Genomic DNA, 25,197 nt, shown 5'->3' with positions numbered 1-25,197 from the left:
GATTGTGATTAAAATTCACGCATATGAAATAAGAGCCACAGAGAAAAACATTTATTCAATCCTTGCCCAATAAAAACTGAAAAGCCACAGTATGAAATATGAATCTTTCATCTGTAACTTTATTTCCTGTGAAACCTTTTTTTTACACTTTAATTGCTTCAGATTTATTGTGGCGCTTTCTAAGCCAACATACTCTGACATTAAAGACAAAAGCCCTGAACCACCTCTGTTCGGGACACACTTCCATATGGGCTGGATGTCCGCCTACAATCTCCTGGCCCAACTGGAGCAGTGCAGATTCATTAGCGAGCACACTCCCCGCCTCTGTGTGATTTACAACTACTGCAGCTACGGCGACCCCACTGTGCCCCGCCCCTCGCTCTCTCTCCTATTGGACGCATTATAACGAATCACCAGAGAGCTCCTAACTGCACTTACTGGACACATTAAAAGCAGGCGCCACTTACTTTCTCTTACCTGGTCCTGAGAGAGAAGCGCTAACTTAATTTGAATTGTGGAGTAGACGTTTTGAAGAGTGTATCATTGGGATTCATAATGTGGTTGATTGAATTAGTCTAGTGCACAGATATAAAATGCAGGTGTAACAGCAGCATTAGCAGCTCATAAAGTATTGATGAGAATTGTCGCTAACCCTTCCCAGACGAAGCACACAGCTTGTGTTTTTTTCATACCTGACTGTGTCGACTGCACTCTTCTTCAGAATCACATGATGTTGCTGTGTCTTGCCAGCTGATTTACACAGATTTCGGTGCTGTTTTCCCACCAATGGAGGTATCTTACCTATCTTATCGTATCTTAGGTCAACAGCACCTTCTGCGTCTCCCAGGTGTGTGAAAGCAAAAAAGCCCCCTCTTGCCTGATATGCACGGCCGATATTTTTGACCGATATTTTTGGCCAATTATTCCAAATTTCTTGTCTATAATCCTGTGTATGAAGCTTCTAAACTGTAAAATGGCTTTTTCTGAGTGAAAAAGTGAATGGTCCTTTTTTTCCCAGTGTGACTACAATACAGTCTTTGCAAATGAGATGTTGCATACCATTTATCAGTTATATCTATGAATAAATGAATGCAAAAACATTAAACAAGGATCACTTTACTTTTCTACACTGAATATTCTTGGCTTGCATTAATATAAACATCTGACATAAAGTGATGTGATCATTACAAATTTGTTAGATCAGTTATTTCATAAACTAAAATACAAACACTTGGCTCCAGCAGTGGCCGATTTTATTTCTTTAAGTGATCCGGTCAAGTTTCCCTGTGTTCAGCCTTGATTAGTTGACGTTAGCAATAGCATCCCGCGGCTAGCTTCAGCATACTGTTGCTAGCCGCGCCATTTTGTGCAGCGATCAAAAACACAATTGCAGAGGTTAAAACTAACTCAGCGATTGAATTCTCCAGGTTCTTCAAAATGAGGTGCAGCATGTCCATATTGACGGAGGAACAGACTTTTTTCAGACCGATTTTATATCAAAGCTCCGACTGAGCCCTTTCCACTGCAAAAAAACAGGAAGCCGTCACTTTCAATTCTGGAGATATTGGCGTTTGTCAGCATTAGATTGGCCGATAGCCCAAATATCGGCCCAATATATCGGTCGACCTCTAATTGAAACCATTATCACAGCTCTTTGAAAATTATGACATGGATATTTTTTCTGGCATATCGGCCACCCCTGATTTAGAAGTGAAGTGAAGTGTAAACTGCATTATTTGTGGCACAATTTCAACTTGCGCTTGAAACTTTACCAGACGCCTCTTTTGTGAGCCGTGGCCTTTGTGAACTGACACCATGAAGCTCCAGCTGCTGCCTCTTTCTAGCGCCACTGTGTCGTTGTTTAAGGCGGTCCGGGCTGTGATGGCACAAGGGGCGAGGATCATAGGTCACAGCTGAGCACGGCTCTTAATGTCCAACAGCAGTTTGACTATCCTCGCTGAGACAGTGTATTCTGCTCAGATCTCGTCTCCCAGTCACTGCCTTTGTTCTGGGCTGGGTCCATGGAGCTGGGCACTATCACATCCTGGCAGGGGGACTTCATGCAAGGAATGAAATGATGTGGAAGCAATGAATTTGAACGGAGAAGAAAGGAGCTGCGTATGACCCTTTTCCTCTGTCTTGGATGTTTCAGTGATGAGCAGTTGGATTTACGTCACAGCTCATTCCAGTTTTCATACACACAGAGATAAGACTTACAATTAGGGATTCATGATAAAAAAAAAAAATCACATTGCTATTTTTCTGACAGTGACAAGCGTCAGAACTGTTAATACTTAGTACCCACTTCCTTTTTTAAATTTATCTTAATGCATTCAAATAAATCCAAGGTAATAAATGTCCTCTTTCTTCTCTGAAAATTCTTCTTTATTCAACATGGACCAGATGATTTATAGAAGTAAAGGAGATTATTTTGTACTTATAAGTCTACTTCTTGATGTTTTTTTTGCAAGTAAGGCAGAAAATGGAGTTTACTAGTAGATGCCTGCCATGAGTCAACTCGCAAATGCTTGATTTGAAAATGACTCAAACTTCAAACCATTTGTTCCGCATGTATATAAAGATTCAGGAACATTATAATGTCACTAAATGTAAATGGATGCAAACATGACCGTCTGTAACACAATGAATACATGTAAGAAGATCTCACAACGATGCACTTCCTCTGTACTCACGCTGCATGCTAATCATATCCTGCTGGTATGAGACACAAAGTGGACTTTCTGATCATACAAATCTATGTCTAGTTTTGCAAATAATCAGAAATGTCCATGCAAACATCTAAGTTAAATGAGTTGCTTAATTTGAAAATTGCACTTGCCATCTGTGTGGGGTTTGCATGTTCTCCCTGTATTTGTGCTGGTGTCCCACAACCCGACCACTAAAATATCATCAATAGGCTATTGGGATATTGACGTAAAATAAAAGAAGTGATGAATGAAGTCATGTCAATGCAGAGTGCTATTTTACTAATAATGTCTTATGTGGCCACTACAGTCAGTTTATATCTGAGAGATGAGACAGGCAGAGGCAGCGGCAGCAGGTCTAATGACTGACCTCATGCTCCCATTTCACTGATAGAGCTAATTAATTGGAAAAAAAAATCTGCTTTATCTTCCACCCCATGTCACAAAAAACAATTTCAAACGTGTGACCAATGTCCCTTTGCACAATGTTTTTGTAGCAAGTTTGTTTTTTTCTCTTTCCTTTCAATATTTCAGCATATTCTAAACATGTTATTGATTGCTGTGGACTGCAGTGCAAATCACATATAACATTCCCATTTTAGGTCACAACTTATGGATTTGCCCCTAGTGAAATAGATGTGAAGGACTCATTAACATGTTTTCTAGGTCAATGTTTGTAAACAACCCCTACACTCATGCCCCAGTTTCATATAGATTTCAACCCCTGTAGGACTATTAGGACTTTTCTTTCATGATTGATCTTTTCAGGTTGAGCTGTGGAGCTCAGTGCTGAAATACCTCACATGTTAGTCTTGAATATTGGGATAATCATGCATAAATTCTAATAAACAAAGCATTATAAAATCATCACCTGCATTTTGTGTGTGATCTTAACAATCCACAAGATGCTACAGTGCAAAAAAACCTTGTTTTATCATAGACTGCAGTTCTGTTGCTCCTCTTGCACACACAAACACTCACTCAGGCGACTGCAGCAGAGGTGGTGCAGAGTGAGGGATGAGGGCTCTGTGAAATGGGCCATCCCTGAGGAGACAGGGACAAGATGCTCTATATAAAGACCTGCTGCAGTTAACCTGAGTCAGTTCACTGCACTGTCAGACGGCCCTTCCTGAGAAATGTTAAACTAAGATTTGTAATTTTACGAATTAATTGATGAACTCCTGCATGCTCAGTGGCGCAGTGTGTAGCACTCCTTTACTAGCTTTGAGGGAATTAGCATAAAGGAAAATGTCTACCCTTTTCCTTAACAGAAAATCAAACAGTTGATTCGTTTTTAGATCTATCGTTGTAATGTGGACCAGAGCAGCCCAATATTAGTGTCTTTACACCCTGTATTCTTAAGATACCTCTGAAGGGTGGACTTTGGCGTCATCTTTCTTGTCAGGCCACAATGAAACCGCATCCTCCGCTCCCATTTCCCTGTGTGTCCCTTTGTCTGTTTTTGTCTGTTTGTTGATTGATTAATGATGTGGGCAGTTGGAGGTGATTGTGTATCTGCTTCCTATTCGAAAAGCACCCCAGGCTTAGACCATTTTAACCAGATTAGAGCCGCAATCAGGGCCCGGGATTCTCAGGATCATTATGGTCACGAGTGACTGAGGCTTAACCTGATCAGGCTGGTCAGGTCTGGGCTGGGACTATCGGCAGGCCGGGGAAAACATTTATTAATGTCAGCATAGAGGAAGATAAAAGGATGACTTTAATCTAATATCCATTTAGAACAATTGATGTTGCTGTTTTCTTTTTCTGAGGTCACAGTGTTTTGTAGCCACGGACAAAACTGCTGAGTATCGTGAACGTTTTATAGTAAAATCTGAGCTGCATTGGCTCATCTGGACCAGATCAACTAATGCTTTTGTATTGTGTTAGTACAATTTGCAGTAGACTCTCACAACTACACAAACAGCTCCCACGAAGAGCTACCATTTTGTATATTACACGTAATTGTACTCATTCTTCTGTTTTTGTAATTTTGAGTGTAAAATGCTTCTTACATCCAATAACACTTGTTAGAAAGTGTTGTTGTTGTGTTGCTCTGCCATTTTCCTGTGTGAATTGTGTTGTTGGATCAGTGAATAATACATGTCAGTGATCAGTGAATAATACATGTCCCTTGTTGTTTTTTAGGAAGGATCAGCACCTTCTGTCATCTGTGAACTGCTGGTACCTTGTTCTGAACCAGACCAGAAGGGAGAGCCGGGACCACGCCACCCTCAGTGACATCTACACCAACAACGTCATCGTACGACTCGCTCAGATCTGTGAGGACGTCATCAGGCTCTTTAAAAAGGCAAGGGACACACCCCACATTATTTGTTACATGAAAAATCGCACTCAGCATATTATACAGTTGAGCTGTTATGCTAATATACACTGTCAATAAAATAAATCAAAACTAGATCTGGTACAACTGAACCAAAAATACACCTATGACATATATAACAGGAGTGTCCAAACTAAAGCCCAGATTTCAAATGTACCCATGAGGACTCCTGCTAAAACCTTTCATTGGCGTGATTTGGTGAATCATGCTGTCGCCATGCTGACCCTCCACATCAAAACAAAACGACGCCTTTGATCTAAAGTAATAAAGAAATAGAATATGGCCTCATAGTACAGAGTGTTGAAAATGTTTTGCCTTACTGAAGTACTATCTAACCGGTCTGGTTTCTTTCACAACATTCACTCTTAATATTATAAAAATCCAATTGAAAAAGCATTTGACTTCCTTAGAAGCAACAACGCCAGTCTGACTGCTGGAGCTTTGTCTTGGCACTCCTGCACATGGTAGGAGGTACATTTAATTTAGTCTGGCCTGGAGACAGAAACGGTGTGAAACAGACTCCTTTACACAAACACGAGCAGCTCTTATGTAGGAAGCACGCCTGGCTCACTGACAGAGAGGACTGAGGGCTACCCAAACACCACATCACCCGTTTTACCTTCACGGTTTGTTGTAGGTTCATTTCATTCATATTTTTACTCGGTATGTAAAGCACTAGACCTGTGTTCTTGCCAGTGAGACTGAGAGCACGAGCCAGAAAAAGAAATCAATTAGTGCCCCTGCTGCTACTAGATTTAATAATGAGATTATTTTATTATCGGGCTATAAATTAGCCACATTAGTTCACACAGAATTGACTAATTTTAGTTTGAACCTGCCAGAATGTAATTTAAAGGTTAAAATGAACTCCATATCAAAGAAAACAAATGCTGCAGATAATTCTTACATCTGCCTGCTTTTGGGGCACATGAGTTAATTTTTTGTACAATTAGAACTACCCATTTAACAAATCGAAATCACAAAAATGGCAATTATAAGTACAATACAAATCCTTTACCCGTGGGCTCCTCATATGTATAAGATCCTATAATTTAGACCACTACGAACACGTTATGAAATATATTTGTATCTTGAATTAGTTTAGCAGAAACAACATTTGTAGTACAGAAAAATCACAATCAATACTTTTCCAAAACCATGCTGCACACAGACACAGAGACTGCCTTTGTAGACTGCCTTTATAAATGGACAATTGTCGATGAATGTTTGTGAGAAGGGGCTTTGAATAATTCATAAAGACGGAATGAGCCAAGAACAATAATCCCGCACATGTCAGTGGATGTGCTTTTCCTATTTGTACCTTACACCAAAACAATGAAATCTCTAAGTGTGATAAAGACTTTTTTAAATACGAGGCGCTGGTGATGGTTACAGCGTGTTGCATCACTGAGAGTTCCCCCCAGAGCCTCTGCACCAGGCACTGCAAGTTGGCCCGTCTCCCACTCTTGCATACTGATACTCATTCACATACACACAGAGAGAATGGAGAAGTCTCTGCTTCCACCGTCCGGATTCATCTCAGTCAATTAATAAGTGGCTGTTTGCGCTCCTGAAAAGCAAGCAGTCGGGTTTTCAGTCCGAAACGATCCCCCGGCGAGTTTTGATTACTCGTCTGTGAGTCACCGTCGGCGCGTGTCAGCGTGGACGGCGGGAGCAGGGTGTGGGCATGTTGGACTTTCATCGGCCCATAAAACCCTTCGAGGGCTGGGTGGCTGCATGTCTGAACTGTTCGTTTAACCTTTGTCTTCGGTTGTGTTTAGCCGCGCCCTGTGTTATTGATGTGGCTGAAAATGATACAGAGATAAAAATTGATTAGTCATTCTTGAAACCACTTAACGCGTCGTGTCAAGGCAACGCAGCAGTATGACGGGGTGTAATGCTTCTTCTAAGAACGATGATGATGCGTCTTCTGATCGTGCATAAGGCTACGTCTGATCGCAGATGGACACTATGTGGACAGAACCCTTAGAAAAGAGTGAAGCTGCGTCGTTTCTGATTCCCGAAGACCTGTGCTCATTAATTTTTTCCGCTGGCCTTCGGAGTACTCGCGCGGCACAAGTTCCCCTCTCCCTGATTCATCAAACAAGCTCATATTGTTATCATGCAACCCCTGTCGAACTCAGCAGCTCCTGTCAGTCTAATAAAGTGTGTCTTCATTACGCTCCTCACCATCTGTTTCTGCCTCGCGCCTCGCTCACATGATGAAGTTATTACAGTCCGTCTCCCATCTCACACTGTGCAACATATTGTTGAGCAGGCAATTATTCAGATGAGGTGGTTCTCCTTTGAGTGTTGTTTTTGATTATGTTGTATAGATTAGCACTATTAAAGCAGAACTAAGTAACTTGTTTACCTTAATAAATCCTTTTCGTAAGTCCCTCTGGGGGTAATGCAAGTGTTAATGGGATGAGTTCATCTCCCCCGGTGTCTCTGGCCAGAAAACCACAATTGCAACTTTGCCTGCATCGACCCAGAGGCGCAATACACACTAATGGAATCAGGAAGAAGAAGCTAACGGCTAACGGGCAAAGCTAATTGCGGACTAGTGCCACTTAAACAGTATTTAGAAATGATCTCCAGTGTGTAATTGGATGTATAATATCCCTCTCTCCCTTTGTCTTTTCTGTCAGCGTAGTATTCACTCTCAGGACAATTAATGAGTAAAAAAACACAACTTGCTACGACGCCTGCAGTGGCGCTTGTGGCCTCTAGGGGCATGAGTTACTTAGTACTGTTTTAATGTCACACAAACCGATGACAACCTGAAGCTGCTGTTGTATTACTTGACTAACATCACCAAGCTATTGGTCAAGCACGCTGATTTATTGTCCTCAAACTGTTAAATTATACTGTTGTTTTGTAATATCCTTTTTTTTTTTCTTCTTTTTTTCAGAGCAAAGAAATTGGAATCCAGATGCACGAAGAGCTTGTGAAAGTGACCAATGAACTTTACACTGTAAGTATCCCTCACTTTTCATTCACCTAGTTACAATTTTTATATTTTTTGCGCTTATGTAGTTTTAGTGTTTTGATTTGATTGTCTCATGAAAATCCTGTATAATAAAGGTACAAAATGTGCTTGATCTCTGCTGCTGCTGCTGCTGTGAAAAATGTTTCCCCGGTGCATTCATTTGTCAACAAAAAGCCTCAGAAGAAGCCCTAAAAGACGGTGTTTTTATCCTCCTGCTGTAAAAAAGCTTCTTGCACCCGCTTTCCATATATTACAATATGAAAAGAGAGTGTGGGAGTGGGCTTGCAGAAGCACAACTCAAGCAAATTTAGACAAACACAAACACATTTTCCTTGATTCACGCGATTTCAAAAGTCCAGTTTATTCCTCGCCATCCTGTTTGTTACGGAAAGCAAAAATATATATCTGATCAAGCCAAGTAAAAAGTACAGTACAGTATTTTGCCGATTTGAATTTTTATTTGGCATAGACTCAGAACATCTGACAAAGCCCTTGAGCATTTCAACCATGTACAGAACAGGCCCAGGAATGTTTTGTGTTGTTATTTTATAGCTGTGACAAGACAGTTGACCCTGTACCAAATTCTCCATTTAAACTCTTGTATTGGTGTGATTTATAGAAGCTGGTGAGAGAGCATTTACACATTAAACAGTACCTAGTAACATAGGCATTATGGTGTACTTTGCAATTGCAGTATAATTGACAGTGCCTTTGCTGTGGCCTGTAAGCCGCCGTTGCTTCTGCTTACAGGTTTATGCCTCCAATTACCACTCGTATTTGCGTGACGTTGGCAGTACTATTTATCTTAGAGTAGTTAATCCAAGCTTGTGGATGGCGTGTGCTGTGGGAGTAGAATATAAATCTGAACATATGTGCGGATAGTCCTGTGCTGCTGCTGTATCCTGGTCCTATCCCCCGGTCGGTGTTAAATCAGGACAAAGAGGCTCGTCTGGCCTGGCTCCAGGCGACTTCAGCAGTTCTGTGCACCCCCCCCCGAAGAGAAGTGCGATGGGCGAGATGTCTGTGATTTATTCATCAGTGCGGCCTGATGAGAGAGGGGCGACCAAAGGGCAGAGCTGGCACTGGGCTCGGCCTCTGCCATCTGCATGTTTGGATGCAGCTACCTCAGGATCCTACAGGGAGTGTGGGAGAGATAAAAGGGTCATGGGTTTGTTTAAGCTCCTTCCATATGCTGAGTGTGTATTTGTTTTTGGTCAGCTTTGTATCGAACAGTTGCCAATACTATAAAAAGCATTGTTCTCTGCTTCAATCACTCACTACAGTAACCTCCTAACTTTTGTATCACTGGGTGTATAAAATGTAAAGATTTTTGAAAAATATTTTATAAACATGACCTATCTTCCTCAGATCCGATGTCAGCATTTGTTTATTTATTCTCAGATACAAACATGCATGATTGCAATTTGTTTGGGTTCTCAAGACAGTTATCCAATCAGAACTCTGAGCCCCACACTTAGGGTTGCCAGGTCCTATGGCTAAAATCAGCTTGGACAGATTATTTTTGTAGTCTGTGAATTAAGGGAAATACCAGAGGGCACACCCCCAGTAGACGCACAGATCAAAGGTTGGTCCCTGTGGACGGACCCATTGTTGTACGCGTCAACAGTAAAAAGACATACAGAACCAACATTATAACAACTATGGCAGAGTGGCCGTGTGTCTGTGCAAGCCAAGATCAGGAGTTTGCAAGGCCTTTTTAAACCGATGAGTCTTGAAAACATACAGTACTACAAACCTTACATTTAAATTGCTGCACATGTTTTGATTCACTTTTTTTTTTTAATTACAGGTCATTTAAACCTAGATTTCAATGCCTAGAACTACATTTTAAAGCAACTTGTTGACCTTTAATAAATCCTTTCCGTAGTCCCTCTGGGAGCAATACAAGTGTTGATGGGATGATTCTTTCATCTCCCCCTGGTGTCTCTGGCCAGAAAACCACAGTTGCAACTTTCCGTGCTCCAACCCGGAGGTTCAATACACACTAATGGAATCACGTCTACAGTCTTTTCGGTCAGCGTAGTATTTACTTATGGACAATGAGTAAAAAACCGTAACATGCTACAACATTTGCAATGGCTCATGGCCTCTACGGGCACGAGTTACTTAGTTCTGCTTTAAAAGGAGGCAGCTTGAAGAAATGTGTGGTGTCTGCTTCTTATGGATGCCCCATGTGAGGGCCACTTCCATTTACTGCAGTAACAGGATTAAGGAACAGCTCCAACACCACTAACGCTATAACCCATTGCCTCTTGATTGTAGACACTAACCTCCTGCTGACCCAGCACTCTCTGTGCCATGAGATACCTCAATCAATATCACAGCCTCATCGTGGGGATTACCTTAGCGGGCTGCAGTCTTCAGAGTAGAGGAAAAATTGTTTAGTTTGCTCTGCCAAGTGAGACGCGCCATGGGCAACACGTCTGAAGCTGCAGTCCAAGAAGCAGGTATAAAAATAAAAGGGAAGCTTTAAATTGGCAAAACAAAGCTCCTGTGTTAATTTCCTGCTCGGGCGACCCAATATCCTTCTGGGATCAATATCTTGTTTTAATGTCTCCTCCTCTGTCTCATACACTGTACTGAGAAACATTATGAGTTTTTAAAAAAAAGATTTGTGAGCAAAGGTGCAAGAAACACAATCTTGCCCTGGAGTGACCCTGGCCCGGTTTCATAATAGAACTACTTCACTTATTACAATGTGTTTTATAGAAAGAGCAAAATTCAGGTACAACAATGCTATCACTGTAACTAACCTACTCTACTCTTGCTGAATATTAGCTGTGTCTCTGTCTGTGCGTCCTGTGGCCACATGTTCCCATTGGATTAAGTGTACGCCTGTTTTTGTTGGAAATGTAAAAATTCACTCACAACAGTTATTTGTTGAATATATTGTAGCACAAAAGCTTTCGTGCATCAGGTAGTTTTCAGTGGCTCTGCAGGCCCGTTTTACAATGGAAAGGTGGAAGGTCAGTGGAAGATTGCAGCTGTGAGCAGTCTAATGGCATACACAAACTCACTTTAGAGACCTCCTTGTGGCGTTAAGAGGAACCCTATGGCTTTAGAGCAGAGTTTTCTGTTTGATCACAGGAAACCTAAAGGAAGAAACAAATAAATGAGTGTTTATGTTGACTCTGGCACATCCTGAAGCCTGCCCATAAATACGCTCCAAAAATGTGAGACGTTTTACCACATACTATACCATCTGGAGGTTTCTTAACAAGAGGGGGGGGGGGGGATTCAGTGGGATCTGGAAGGAGTTAAGGCTTCAGAAGTTGTGTCAGCGCCGACTTGTCATCACACCGAGGGAAAGCACTGGTGAAGGGTTCAAGTCCCTGAAGTAAAAGTGACTCAAAGAGCAAAAATAAACAGATGTAGTGATGGAGGAGCTGTGCGGGGCAGGAGGGCCACAGTAAAGAGAGGCAAACTGGAGAGCGATGATGGGTTGACAGATACCAGACCACACTCTGCACATAGTGGGTGTCATAAAGGATATACAGTGGAGCGATGGTTACAGCCTTTTATTGAGAAAATATACAATTGGCTTTCATACACGATTGATTTTTTTCACACATATATTGTTCATAGTACTCCAGTCAATATCCGTACATACACATTGTCTATCTGCATTCATCAATTGAAGCTAACTCCTCTTCCTCTCTCTTGCAGGTGATGAAGACTTACCACATGTACCACACTGAGAGCATCAGCGCAGAGAGCAAACTGAAAGACGCAGAGAAACAGGAGGAAAAACAGTTCAGTAAATCCGGTGACCTCAACGTGAATCTGCTCCGGCATGAGGACAGACAGCCCCGGCGCACGGTCCGCAAGATCGAGAAGATGAAGGAGAAGGTATGAGAAAGTTGGCACCATGTTTTAAAACAGTGGAGCTCCAGTATCTGGGCTCACTGCAGTGGCTCAGCTCCTCTGAGTCAGCAGTCTCCGGAGCACGCAGAATGCTATAGGGGCGCTCATGCATTTTTTATTCTTGGGAATTTCTTGACACAAAGGAAAGAACCTGGATCTTCCGAACAAAGCTATTTAGATGCTGTGAGAATCGATCCTATTCAGCAGATTGCTTTCAAAGTGAGATGAGGCAAGATTTATAACTTTGTGTTCAAGGCATTTGTCACTACGGCGCAACTGCAGACCAAAATCAGGGAATAGTGTGGCTGAAGTGAAAGTATGCAATGGGTCTGCCTTGACTGACTTTATTGCAATTGTAATTAGAGAATAGACATTTAATTTGGGTATCTCTACTCAAAAGTTAAACAATCCTCAGTGAGTTCTAATTTTCAACATCCTTTCAACCAGGGAGACATAAACACTGACAAATTAATGAGGTGTGATACAAACCTGCCACATGGGTCTGAGGCAGCAGTGGAGATGCCAGACGAACCAAAATGAATAAACGTAACTAGACAAGGCAAGGCATGTTTATTTATACCGCACACTTCACAAGGCAACTCAATGCGCCTTACAAAAGAAGATATGCAAAATTACAATCAGGGTACAGTCAGGCAAAGCACATACATAAAAACAACAAGACATGGGAAACACACAGTACACCAGGTCAGGTGTTGGAATTTTTTCTTGGGGACAGGAAGGACGACCGGCCATTGACGGGGGGTGGGGCTGAGGAAACGTATTGAGGCAGACGCAGAACGACGGGGGCGTGGTTAGGGAGGGGGTATGTGTGTGCAGTTGTTTACAATCCTGAGAGTCAGTGTTATGAAAAATATGAGGCAAGGAGCTCAGTCCGTGTCTGGTTTAGCCCCGTGGCTTGGCCTTGAAGGGAAAGTGTTGACGGCGTAGGATTAATACCGGCTCCAGCTGCTTTAGCCTCTTCTCAGGAGGAAGGGAATTATTTCAGTAATAGTTCATACATTTATAATGAATTAGCTTTTACTTGCATCAGTTCAGTTCTCCAGAGCAGGTAGCTCCCTTCACAGTTCATCCCTTTTCTTCCCTAAATATAGTCCGCCTATCGTCCGTCTCCACAGCGAGCTGACAGGTGGCATACACAAGTCCATCCAGTGTTGTGAATGAGGCTGTATCTGTGGTATGTTTGAAAGTTCAGCCTTATAGTTGCAGCATGTGAATAAAAATAGCTTTTTTTGGAGAGAAATAAGCAAATTCGGTTTCACACATTTGATAATTGTTGTTTTACATTTATCTTTGTGTAATTCCTCAACACACACACTCGTCGCTACTCTAACCAAGACCCATTCTCTCTCCTCTCCAGAGACAAGCCAAATACTCGGAGAACAAGCTCAAGTGCACCAAAGCCCGCAATGACTACCTGCTCAACCTGGCAGCGACAAACGCGGTCGTGGCGAAATATTACATCCACGACGTCTCAGACATGATCGATGTAAGTGCGAGCTTTGTTTGTTTCGCGTCCCTCCGCCGGGGACGCCATGTTGGTTTAAACTCTGCATCTCTGTCGCTCTTGCGCCATCTGTTTGGATCACAGCTTGTTATGTTACCAAGCTGTTCCGCTGGCTGCACCGAAAAAGAATTTGCGGCTAATTCTCCTGCATTAATTAACACATCAAGGCGACAAACCGTGACACAGGCAAATGTTATCATCTTTCACGGGACAGCGCTTTCGACTCATTGTCCTTGCTTTATTGTTGTTTTGGAAATGGTGTGGGACAGTTGGCAGAGGGGCGAAAGCAGTCTGACGCCCTGTGAGCCAGAACTGACTAAGGCGGAGGAGGTGTATGATGAACTCGTCAGGACTACCTAGCTGGTTGATGTATTAGCCTATAATCAAAGTCAAAGCCCAAATGTGGCCAGTGTTGGTATAAAAACTTCCTCTTATGGTTTTACTTCCCCTTAATTTTTGTGGAACAAAGCATTTCAGATGTTAGAGGTGGCAATACAAAGCCTTTAGTCTTATGTCACTGCACTTCTCATTTTTAGAACTGTTGTTAGGGCTGTTCTAGCTGACTTCGGCAGATGCTCAGAGTCCAATACTAAACTCACTTGTGCTTATTCTTAATTACTGTGAGTCATGCAAACTTCTAACCTTTGTTGTGGTTACCGCTCCACCTTGACCACTGTGCACAAGGGCCCTTTTCTCGGCCCTTTTCACGTCTGTGCAACGACTTGGTGAAACCTCAGATTTGAAAGGCTAACAGAGGATTATTTATGAAGAGAAGTGGTGACCGTGGCCAGTGGTTCATGAGTGTGAAGTCGCAGCGGCAGCACCTCCGCCGCCGCCGCCGCGCTTTGATGGACTGAGTGTCTGAGAGAAGCGTGTCATCCGGAATCCGCCTGAGCCTGAGGAAGAGGATTTGTGGGCCGTGAGTTCAGGCTTGTACAGACAGGAGGACACTTGAGGACGCTGCTACCTTTATAGAAAGAGTAGCTAATCATTTATCTTAGATTCAAACACTTCAGAAAAAAGTTGCCACGTGTTATCATTTTTGTGAAGTTCATTATTGTGAAGTATAATCATTTTGTCAGTAAATTACAAATCAAGTTGCTTTCTCCCAGGCAGTTCCTTCTCTACAGCTTCTAAAGAGCCTTAAAGAGTGTTTACACAGTGATTCACTTAACTGTCAGTGCCCTGAGCTCTCTCTCTCTTTCTCTCTCTCCTCCATCGTCGCTTAATGAGGTTACTTTATACAGCTCTCTGTGATAACGCACTGTAATTATCCCCAGTGTCTTAGCCGGGCTGTAATTCTCCGAACTAAGCTGCTATTTTGGTGACCCTAATTTGGAACTTACTCAATTAGAGAGTTCACAGAAGGTGTCCACCTCTCATTAGGTGGGACATCTGCACTTCTTTGCCACAGTTGAGCACATTCATTAATCATGTTTTTAACCAGTCGTGTCCACATCTGTAGTGCTGCGACCTTGGGTACCATGCCAGTTTGGCCCGGGCCTTCAGGACGTACCTGTCTGCCGAGTACAACCTGGAGACGTCCCGCCACGAGGGGCTGGACGTCATCGAAAACGCGGTGGACAACCTGGACTCTCGCAGCGACAAGCACAAGATCATGGACATGCACAACCAGGTGTTCTGCCCCCCCATGCGCTTTGAGTACCTGCCACATATGGGGGACGAGGTGAGGAGACAGACCGGCTCTTTAAAGTCGGGCTGATTGATTTGGGACATTGATCAAGTGTTTAACTGCCACAGCGATTGGATTTATCTCCTAGGCCTACGGTTGACTATACCTTCTGTTAATGTTTTGAATTTACATTTTAAAGAGGACTTTACAGTGGCCATTGTCCAATCGTTGATAACATTACAGCTCATTTTATACAGGGATTGTATAATGCCTTTAACCCTGCAGCAAGAGACAGCATGACATGGTCAAGTCGATTTATCTCTTGAACTTCAAGTAGACATTAAATCGTGTAACTGAAAATAAACTACTCAGCTCACAGTGGAACCGGCAAAAGGTGGCAACCCAAAATAGAAAGGGAGGAGTTGAAAGTAAAATGAGTTGTATAAAATACTTGAAACATGTTTGTTTTTTAAAGGGGGGCTATTATGCAAAATCAACTTTTTAAAGCTTTACATCATGTTATTATGTCATTCCCTCATTAAAAACATGCCTGAATTGTTGCCTTGGCACATTCACGTATTTTTGAGTAATCTGTAAAAACTCTGATGGCAGCCATTTTAGGGATAGGTTTGCCTGAGTCCTCCTAGGAACGCCCCCACCTCCTGGAGACGCCTCCGAGCTTTCGTCACCAGCCGAGTAACCAACCACTGCTCCTCAGCAGAACCCCCTCCCCACTGATGCCACAGACAGCGTGTGGAGGGGGCGTGTCGGAAAGAGCCAGAGGTTCTTAAAGAGACAGAGGCCTATTTCAAGACATTCGCTACAGCCATTTTGAGAGAGCAATTTTATACAAGGCAGTTATTCTGATTTACTGCATTTACAGACCAACAGAAGGTTTGGTCATCATTGTAGTGTGATATAGACTGGTGCTATGTGATTGAAAAAAGCATAATACCCCCTCTTTAAATCTCTTTATTCTGTCCCCTGTTTCGTCTGTGCAGGTGTGCCAGGTGAGTGCCCAGCAGCCCGTTCAGACCGAGCTCCTGATGCGATACCACCAGCTCCAGTCCCGTCTGGCCACTTTAAAGATTGAGAACGAGGAGGTGAGTCCCTTCATATCCCCGTCTCCCAGTTTTGCATGTGGCACCCTATCCCACCAGTGCACGCCTTCCCTCCCTCCCTGCCCACATGATTCACCCCTGGGCCATGTGCAAGGGCCACATCTGTGCTATTACTCTTGGCTGACCTGTACTTTCTGGGAGCATTGTCTTTCGGATGATGTCTGTCCGTTATCAGTTATCAAGGTTTCAGATTCACACAATAAGAACCAAAATGACATATGAATAACAGTGGTTATGTGTTTGATTTGTCCTCTCAGTTTTGTATTAAGATTTGCCCAATGTACAATAGACAAACTGGTGTGTAGCACAACAGTCTGAGCCCGAGGTACAATTTTTCTCTAGAATTCTCTGAGTGTATTTAAGCAATACACAAACTGTATAACCCAGCCAGTATGTTTTGGGGTATAGCAGAGATTTTTTGATAGATAAATACTATGCTAAAGGAGTTTCGAGGTACAGAAGGCAATATGTAAATAAAGTCTAGTCAATCTAACTCCTCACCAGTGAATGTCCACTGGGTGTTGATATCCCAAAAAAATATAACATATCGAAAACAAATGCGTGTTATTCCCAAGGTTGCGTATTCCAGGGGTCAATATGTCTTTGAAATGAATTGGCCTTTTCTCGTAAATTGCTCCCTTTTTGTCCTTGAAAATCCTATCAGTTCCACCATAAGGAAAACATCTATTAGGCCTCGGTCCCGCGGCGTCATTTGACAGCTCGTTTGTTTGCGCGCAGGTGAGGAAGACCTTGGACGCCACCATGCAGACGTTGCAGGATATGCTGACCGTGGAAGACTTTGATGTGTCAGATGCGTTCCAGCACAGCCGCTCCACCGAGTCCATCAAATCTGTCGCCTCCGAGTCCTACATGAGCAAGAACAACGTGGCCAAGAGGAGGGCCAACCAGCAGGAAACGGAAATGTTCTACCTCTCTGTGAGTGGCTTTTCCTGATACTTTCACTCATACTATGCATATTTTGCTACGATCTGCTTAATCCTGAAACATTTAAAGACAACAGCAAAGAATGACTTAACACTTTTAGATGAATAAACTGCGTGGCTTGTTGCAGGAAGTATTTACCTTTTGTTAAATAACACTGTCACATGATGAATTAGAGGTCTGAAAACGTTCTGAACCCACTGTATACAACAAAGGCAACAGCAGAATTAATAGAAGTATTGAAAAGGTTTCATATAAACAGGAAAGAATGTTTGTCAAAATAATGAACTACCTCACTTTGTTCTGCATAATCTTGTTACTTTCTTCTTTTCTGTAGAAATTCAAAGAGTTCCTTAATGGCAGTAACCTCATCATTAAGCTGCAAGCAAAGCACGACCTATTAAAACAAGCCCTGGGTGAAGGTAAAGGACACTCTTTTTATCTCCACATGATCTGGTGCCATTTAAGTATGTGTGGGCTTATGAGACAATGCTGTATTTACGAACCCTCTCCAGAACCTCACTCACTGGAAAGGCTGGGTTCTGGATTTGTACTGTTTTGACTATGCGACTTACCTATATTTAGGCTTTGAAGCGTTTGCTCGCTTTGTCGCACATAAAATGATGAAGTTATGATTTTAGAGTAAAATGAAATCTGTTGTGCCATTGTGTTGGCTGCTTCAAACCGAAGGGTCCATGGCATTGTCTTAAAGTGCATGTGACACATTAGATCTTTTTTTTTGCCACAACGTAGTTAACACAATTATCTTTAAGATTTTGCTAAAGATTGTGCCCAGCTTTCTTTAGTTTGGCCATTTTTGTGACGTTTATAGCTTCACTTCGTTATTGGACAGCAACGGGAAGTGACATAGAAGAAGGTAAATACATTTTAAACCGACCATGTTACGTCAATCAGAGCAAAGCGTCATACAGTTTTATGCACTCTTTAGTTTCATGTTTATGTTGGTAAAGGGCCAGCGTCTCAACAAAGGACTGTGTGTCTGGTTGTTGGCCCGATTATTGTAGTGCTGCAGACTGATGAAATGTAGATCAGATTGACTCGGTGACCCTCCCAGACAAGAAGCTACATTTGCATAAATTACATGAACAGGGTCGTAAATTCAAAGGTTGTGCACAAATGTCGACAGTACAATTCAAACAAGATCAGGTACATATTTTTAATGCAAACCTATGAGATAAGGGCATAACATTTATACATTTAGTTATAGTTAGAATTGAGCTTTAAGAAACATTCCTATCACATTTAAAGGCATTAGTGACACAGCTGTTATCTATCCCCGAGAGTCCATGTTGTGGACATGCCAATCTGCTTATCTCCTCTTTAGTTATAGCTCTATCTAGTTAGGGACTATATATATTAATGCTGCGGGGGAAGATTACCATTTCCAGGTTGAGGAAATAAATCCTGTTTTTTTTCCCTCCCCTTCTTGTCCTTCTTCCCATGGGCCCCTCCATCACCTCAGCCACGAACAGTTTATGCCAAATCAATCAGAGAGACCTGCGTGTCTCCAGCTGCTGCTCCGTCAGCACTGCACTTAAATAGAAAAGGCACCAGACGAAGACAGCTGAGGCACAATATTAACAATGGATTTAATTATTAATATGGTCTGACATTGTCTTTGTGGCACACAGCATTCTGGTTCTACGCATCTACACATTTGCAACATTGGATACACTAAGAAGAAAGGAAAGAGATGCCTTTTTGCATTCCAAACATCTGTATTTCAGGCATCTGTATTTCTAGCTTTGGTGGGGAAGTTGGCAGTATAGTCCTAGGTGTAGCATGTGTAGTCCTGTACAAGATGTAGCTATTCCATCATGCACGATAAACCTTTATAGTAATGGTATGGAATGGTGAGAAAAAAAAAAGGCCCGCACACAAAGAACAGCAGATATCTGTTTTTTAAAACAACCCCTTCTCCAGAAGCATATTTCTCTCTAGACTGTATGAATGCAGCTGCCCGGGGCATATGGCACACCAGGTACCACCCGTGTTGAATTATTCAGCTGATCAATCAGAGCTGCTCGTTAGTTCAGAGCTTTAACAGCCAAAATAGTGTTTATGAACGTTCACGCTTAGGGGAGCGTGACAGAGGAGCGAAACACTGACTGGTGAGGGCCACATGGAGCTGGCATAGAGCTGCATGTATTAATAAAATACAAACATTATGCCTCAGCAAACAGACGGGGAAGTGCCAGAGGGAATTACCCTGTAATTAGACAGATCTGCAGGCTGTGGAGAGTGTAAGGAAGGCATCACTATAGTCTTTTGTTGCAACTGCATCCAAATCCACTGTGTTTATGTGGCATATTTCACAAACTAAACAGTGCCCAAAGTGCTGCTCACACTGAGAAGTTTATATAAGAAACAATATAAACAAACAAATAAATAAACAATAGTTATAAGTAAAATGATGCGACTAAACACAATAAAACAATAATTACAAATAATTTAAATAGATACTAGTATTTGTTTTTTATTAACAGTCATATATATATATTGCTGATGTGACATGAAAGTCTGACTAATTTAAAGGTTGGGTGGTCAAGGGGAGACAGGCCATCACTCAGTGCAATGATGTCTGGGAAATGTAGTGTTATTTCTTCAGCTGAGTGATCCGGAGTCCCTGTCCCATCTGCCACAATGATGTGTTGAGAATAGCCTAGCCTTTGCTCTTCATGTCCATTGTCAGACGAACAAAAGAAAAACCTGCCAAGATGATGTGCTGCCATTGTGGCCTTTCTACTGCCCTGACCCCAGTCCATTCTGCAGTCCACTCAGTGTCACACAATAACAGAATAGACTGTGAATAAATCTCCATATAGTTGCTTTAAAGCACTTAACTAAAATGCATTGGAATTAAATGCTTGTTGCCTACAACATGTTCACGGTCATTGTGGGGGAGAAAATACATACAGCACAATTCAGTATTGGGTTCAGGAATGCGAGTACATCTATGCAGGAATCACATCTGCTTGTTTTATAGCGCTTGTTGTCGCAGTAGCAAGAGGATTAGTGTAACAGATGTTGGTATGCAATAAAAACAACACCAACCTGAATTTGTGCACTTCATCTGGATTCTTATTAGTTCTTCCACCTCTGAAGACAAATAGAGCATCTATATTAGGCAGCCCTCTCTGACAGTCACATACCCACCCTCCGATTTGCTCCGTTGCTCAGGACCGGCTCAGATGCCCCTCTCCCCAGTGGCTCCATAGCGCGGTGCTATAAATGGTGTTAGCTCGATTCATCCTGTGTTCAATACTCATGTTGTGCCTCATCAAAGCCCTCAGTCGGGCTGCACACTGGAGCCTGTGTGATGTGTGCCATAAAGATCAGGCTAATGCTAATGCTAACAACCCCCTCTGTGCTTGTCTCTGCAGGGGAAAGGGCAGAATGTGGAACTACAAGGTAAGAACCATTGATGTGTGATTCTATTATATCCCATTTTATTAGTTCAACCTTCTCCTTTTGCAGATTCTTTTTTACTATGACAAAATACTTCTTCGTCTGTGTATTTTAGCGCCAAATTAAAGGGATATTTCATGATTTTTGACATAGGGCCTCATTCCCTAGTTATCCAGAGGGTTGTTGATTTCTGGAGATATAGTTATTTTTTTAATTCATGAAGTCCTTATTTGAAGAGTTTAGTGGTGCTAGGCTAGTGCTAGGCTAGTGCATGTCTATGGTAACTAGTAGCTTGCATTAAAAACCTCTTCAAAATCATTGGGTAGTCGTCCAAGCGTTACCATATTTGATTTGTAGAAAGCGCCTTTGTGAATTCCACTTGTAGTAATGCCGGCCACAGGTAAACAAGCTACTTTAGAAAAAAAAATAGATATATCTCCAGAAATCAGCAACACTCTGGATGACTAGGAAATGAGGCCCTATGTCAAAAATCCTGAAACATCCCTTTAAGAGTCTTTTTGTATATTCCTGAACATTTTTAACTATGATAGAGTATTGCTTTCTGCAAGACTTGCACGTATATTTATCCATTTTACACACTATGTTGCTTTATGTTTCCTTTGTCCATCACTCCCCAGACCCCCCAGTCTTCCCCCAAAGCCACAGAAAATGCGGAAGCCTAGACCTCGCTCCTTATATAACCATAGGATGTTTAACGGTGATATGGAGGCCTTCATCCAGGTATCCCGTGATGGTGGTGTGCCCTCTCTCTCTCTCGCTCACTCACACTTGGGCCTTCTGTCTGCTCCCCTGCCCAGACATAACGCCTGTGTTTAACCTCCCACTATTTCTGCAGATCTGCTGTGTCTTTACCCCTCCCAGAATCCGCAAGTCTCTGTCATCAAAACGACAGAGGACTTCAAATGCACCTAAACCTTACTTCCTTTTCTAGCTTCCCTTTGGCCAATCCCTGCTCGTTGCCCTCTAACCTCCAGGGGTCACTGTGTCACCCGATCTGTGCTAACCGTGTGCTTGTCTGCCTCTTTTCCTATGCTTCTCTGTGCTTTGCTGCTCCCTCTATCCCAGAGGAAGGAGGAATGCCCGTGCTCGCATCCAGGTACCACTTGTATTGGTAGAAAGAAAGGCAACACTGCTGCCTTTGACTAATTCACTTTGTCAATTAAATGGGTTGATCAAAAATAGTTTTAGACCAGTGATGACAGTTAATAACGTTTAGCCAGATTTATGCACTACCTACAATGTTTTCAGACTGACTGTATTCCTATCAAACTCCAATTGAGCTAAAACGCACCTCGCTCTACACCTTCTACCCGTGGGTTTCATGTGATGAAAAATCATAGCCATTCACAATTAAATACAAAATATTGCATAATTCAAATGGAGAAAAGTTCTCAAAATCTTGCCATGTGACTGAAACCCATGGATAGCCTTGCCTTTGCTCTATTTCTGCAGCTTGAATCTGTTTTACACTATATACCATACAATCGGTATGCACGTTGTAATCTGTCACTGTCTCGTTGTCTATCCACGCTTATATATTTCATTCTTATGATTTCCTTTGCAGGATTCAGGCCAACCCATACCACTTGTTGTCGAGAGCTGTATCCGCTACATCAATCTTTACGGTAAGCCCCCCCTTCTGTGTCTGACTTCTGAATGAAAAGGGCAAGAAGTGGCTGCAGCTCTGCCTCATAAGAAGTGACAGGGAGCAATTGAAAAGGCCCATATATTTCCACAAATAGCCTCCAGCTTGTTTGAGTCTGACCCTCGGTTGCTCAGCTGCCAGTGACTTTGACAAGCTCATAACAATAGATAATAAAGGGCGTGACGGCAACTTTTTTTCTCTGATCACTTTGGTTTAAAGTGATCAAACTAAAGTGATCACTTCAAACCAAAGTAACTTTTAAAAGAACTGTATCAAAGTTCTTGACATTTTTGCATGTTCGAGTAGTAACAAGATCACTGCTGTTTTGTATGCCTCTAGGCACGATTACGTAAAACTCCTTGGTTGTTTTGGTCAGTGCAGACGTAGCGCCGCCCCCTCCTGGTTTACCTCTCCATCTGTGCTGTTGCTGTAGCCTCTGGGCCTTTTTCCTTTTGGATCTGCTGCAAATGAAACTCCAGAAAACTGATTAGGGCCAGTCTAACTGAAACCATATGTTGCAGCCTCACCGAGGGGCCCCTCCTGGAAAAATACGCATCCCTACTTGTGACGAGATTACATTTCCTGCACCGTCTTATGTGTTTCCATAGACCTGACTCCCGTTTGCTCAGATGATTGTCACTATTGTGCTTATCATTTGATATGTATTTCTTCTTGCTGTTTTTAGGTTTGCAGCAGCAAGGCATATTCCGCGTGCCAGGGTCGCAGGTTGAGGTCAATGACATTAAAAACTCTTTTGAGAGAGGTGAGTTATGACTCGATGCATTTGGTATTGGTACGATATGCACCTCTACTGGTAGAGGGTAACTTGATACTTTTGCAGAATCTCAACATGAATAAAAGATATATTAAAGCTGTTTCAAAACACATGAATTATGTTTAGCTTAATAACTGCAAGGTGACCTAGTTAAGTCGTAAACTTGACATAGCATTTGCAGTCGCTTTATAGTTTAGGATAGAAGAAAGAAAGAAAGAAAGAAAGAAAGAAAGAAAGAAAGAAAGAAAGAAAGAAAGAGAAAGAAAGAGAAAGAAAGAGAGAAAGAGAAAGAAAGAAAGGCTCATAAACCTGCCACACTAAAGGAGAAGTCCACAAGATTGCAAAATGACGGGAAGGAGAGAGAAATGTCCCCGCATAATTTTGTAAGACTGATTTGTTGCTGAGATCAGCAAATGGAAAATGTACAAACAATATATCTATTTATTACTTTACTACAAAATGCAGATCCAGAAGGTCAATGATGTGCACTCTATAAAATGTGTAATACACTTAGACTTCACAGTCACTAAATTGTATTACAGCTAAAAGCCCAACTGATTATAATCACGCCCATGTGGTTGTGCACTATTGATGCAAATATGCAAATCTTTAATGCAGTGCTTTTTTCTTGCTTTTAACGTGTCAGTTTTTGTTTCAATGGATTAATACAAAATGTGTACCAAGCAGATCAAAACATCTCCTCCACCAACCTTTGCCCTCATGTGCAGTTCATTCATACAGTATTTCTGTGGGTTTTCTTAGGGGAAGATCCGCTGATCGACGACCAAAATGAACACGACATCAACTCAGTGGCAGGAGTGTTGAAGCTATATTTCAGAGGCTTGGAGAATCCCCTGTTTCCTAAAGAGCACTTTTTGGACTTCATATCCACCATCAGTAAGTCGCCTGCCACATAAAAACTGTATAGTGATCCTCGACTATAAGCAATACAGTCCTCACCAGCGAAGAGAAAGGCGAGCAGAGCAGCTGCACGTGGAAGCAATCTTAACAGCACAGGACTCTGCTTGAGATTTAGCAGGCTGCCTGGAGGAGGAGTGTGTAAGTCAACCACAGAAAGCCTCCCTACAGTTCACCTACTATCACTTAGGAGAGAACTGGACTGCAAAATGTGGCTTCCATTTATATGTCAAAGTTTAAAGACTTCTCCTGTGTTGTTTTACTGGACGATTGTGCTACTTTTGAAATCATGTCTGTTTTGGTTGTTCAGCAAATATGGGCCTTTTGAAGCAACTTAATCTCATCTGAGTTCACAATTTTTACTACTACCAATTCTCTGATGCATGCACAGGCTCATTGTCCATTCTTGACTGCACTGTCTGTATGTTTTTCTTTCAGAACTGGAATCTGGCGTGGAAAGAGCCCATCACATTCAGCAGATTATTGTGACACTTCCTCACACCATTATTATTGTCATGAGATACCTGTTTGCCTTTCTCAACCAGTAAGTTCTCACTCGCCAGGGAAATACACTCTGCATACTGCACTGTATAGTCTGCATGGAGGATTTATAATGTAAATATAAAAGGTTGGATGGATAGATGGAAGAATGGGTAGGAATCCTTGTTACATTTTAACTTTCTGCCTTACTGTACTTTGTTAATACGACTGACATAGCAGTGGGAAAGACAGAAAGATTTGTCAAATTGTGAAGAATAATGCCCATTCATTTTAAATTATTGCCATTATTATTTTTTTTAAATTTATATTATCTTTCTTCTGCCATAATAAACCAAGAGCTTGTGTTTTGTCCCCCCAGTCTGTCCCAGTACAGTGATGAGAACATGATGGATCCGTATAATTTGGCGATCTGCTTTGGCCCCACGTTGATGCCCATCCCAGACGGCCAGGACCCTGTGGCTTGCCAGGCTCACGTCAATGAAGTCATCAAGACTATCATCATCCACCACGAGCTCATCTTCCCCAGTCACCGCGAGCTGGACGGGCCCCTCTACGAGAAGTGCATGACTGGGGGCGAGGAATACTGGTGAGTTTTATTGCCATATTGTTATATATATTTTTTCAATATTTCCATAAATAAGGAAAGTTGTATTCTGTTTCACAGTGACAGCCCTCACAGTGAACCTGGGACCATTGATGAAGCTGACAATGGAACTGAGCCCCACACCAGTGATGAAGGTTAGAGGCAGGAGTGTGTATAA

At 42.2% G+C, this 25,197-nt stretch overlaps 1 protein-coding gene across 2 annotated transcripts in view; it reads left to right on the top strand.

Moving 5' to 3' along the window:
* Positions 1-25,197, top strand: part of srgap3 (SLIT-ROBO Rho GTPase activating protein 3) — a 51,222-nt gene that overhangs the window by 16,813 nt on the left and 9,212 nt on the right. Inside the window, exons 3-18 of one of the 2 annotated variants that reach the window (XM_079579089.1) lie at positions 4,854-5,016; positions 7,964-8,026; positions 11,729-11,911; positions 13,305-13,433; positions 14,917-15,138; positions 16,086-16,187; positions 16,944-17,141; positions 17,485-17,569; positions 20,552-20,579; positions 21,215-21,317; positions 22,162-22,222; positions 22,928-23,005; positions 23,780-23,914; positions 24,374-24,479; positions 24,795-25,022; positions 25,101-25,174. In XM_079579089.1, coding sequence (XP_079435215.1) covers positions 4,854-5,016; positions 7,964-8,026; positions 11,729-11,911; positions 13,305-13,433; positions 14,917-15,138; positions 16,086-16,187; positions 16,944-17,141; positions 17,485-17,569; positions 20,552-20,579; positions 21,215-21,317; positions 22,162-22,222; positions 22,928-23,005; positions 23,780-23,914; positions 24,374-24,479; positions 24,795-25,022; positions 25,101-25,174 — 1,958 coding nt within the window. Of the gene's footprint in view, positions 1-4,853; positions 5,017-7,963; positions 8,027-11,728; positions 11,912-13,304; positions 13,434-14,916; positions 15,139-16,085; positions 16,188-16,943; positions 17,142-17,484; positions 17,570-20,551; positions 20,580-21,214; positions 21,318-21,662; positions 21,694-22,161; positions 22,223-22,927; positions 23,006-23,779; positions 23,915-24,373; positions 24,480-24,794; positions 25,023-25,100; positions 25,175-25,197 lie in introns of both variants that reach the window. The other variant, XM_079579090.1, reaches the window with a different exon arrangement.

The sequence above is a fragment of the Gobius niger genome (assembly GCF_951799975.1).
Source record: "Gobius niger genome assembly, chromosome: 20".
NCBI classification, from domain to species: domain Eukaryota; kingdom Metazoa; phylum Chordata; class Actinopteri; order Gobiiformes; family Gobiidae; genus Gobius; species Gobius niger.
The sequence above is the reverse complement of the archived record's forward strand: the minus strand, read 5'-3'. Positions and strand labels throughout refer to the sequence as shown.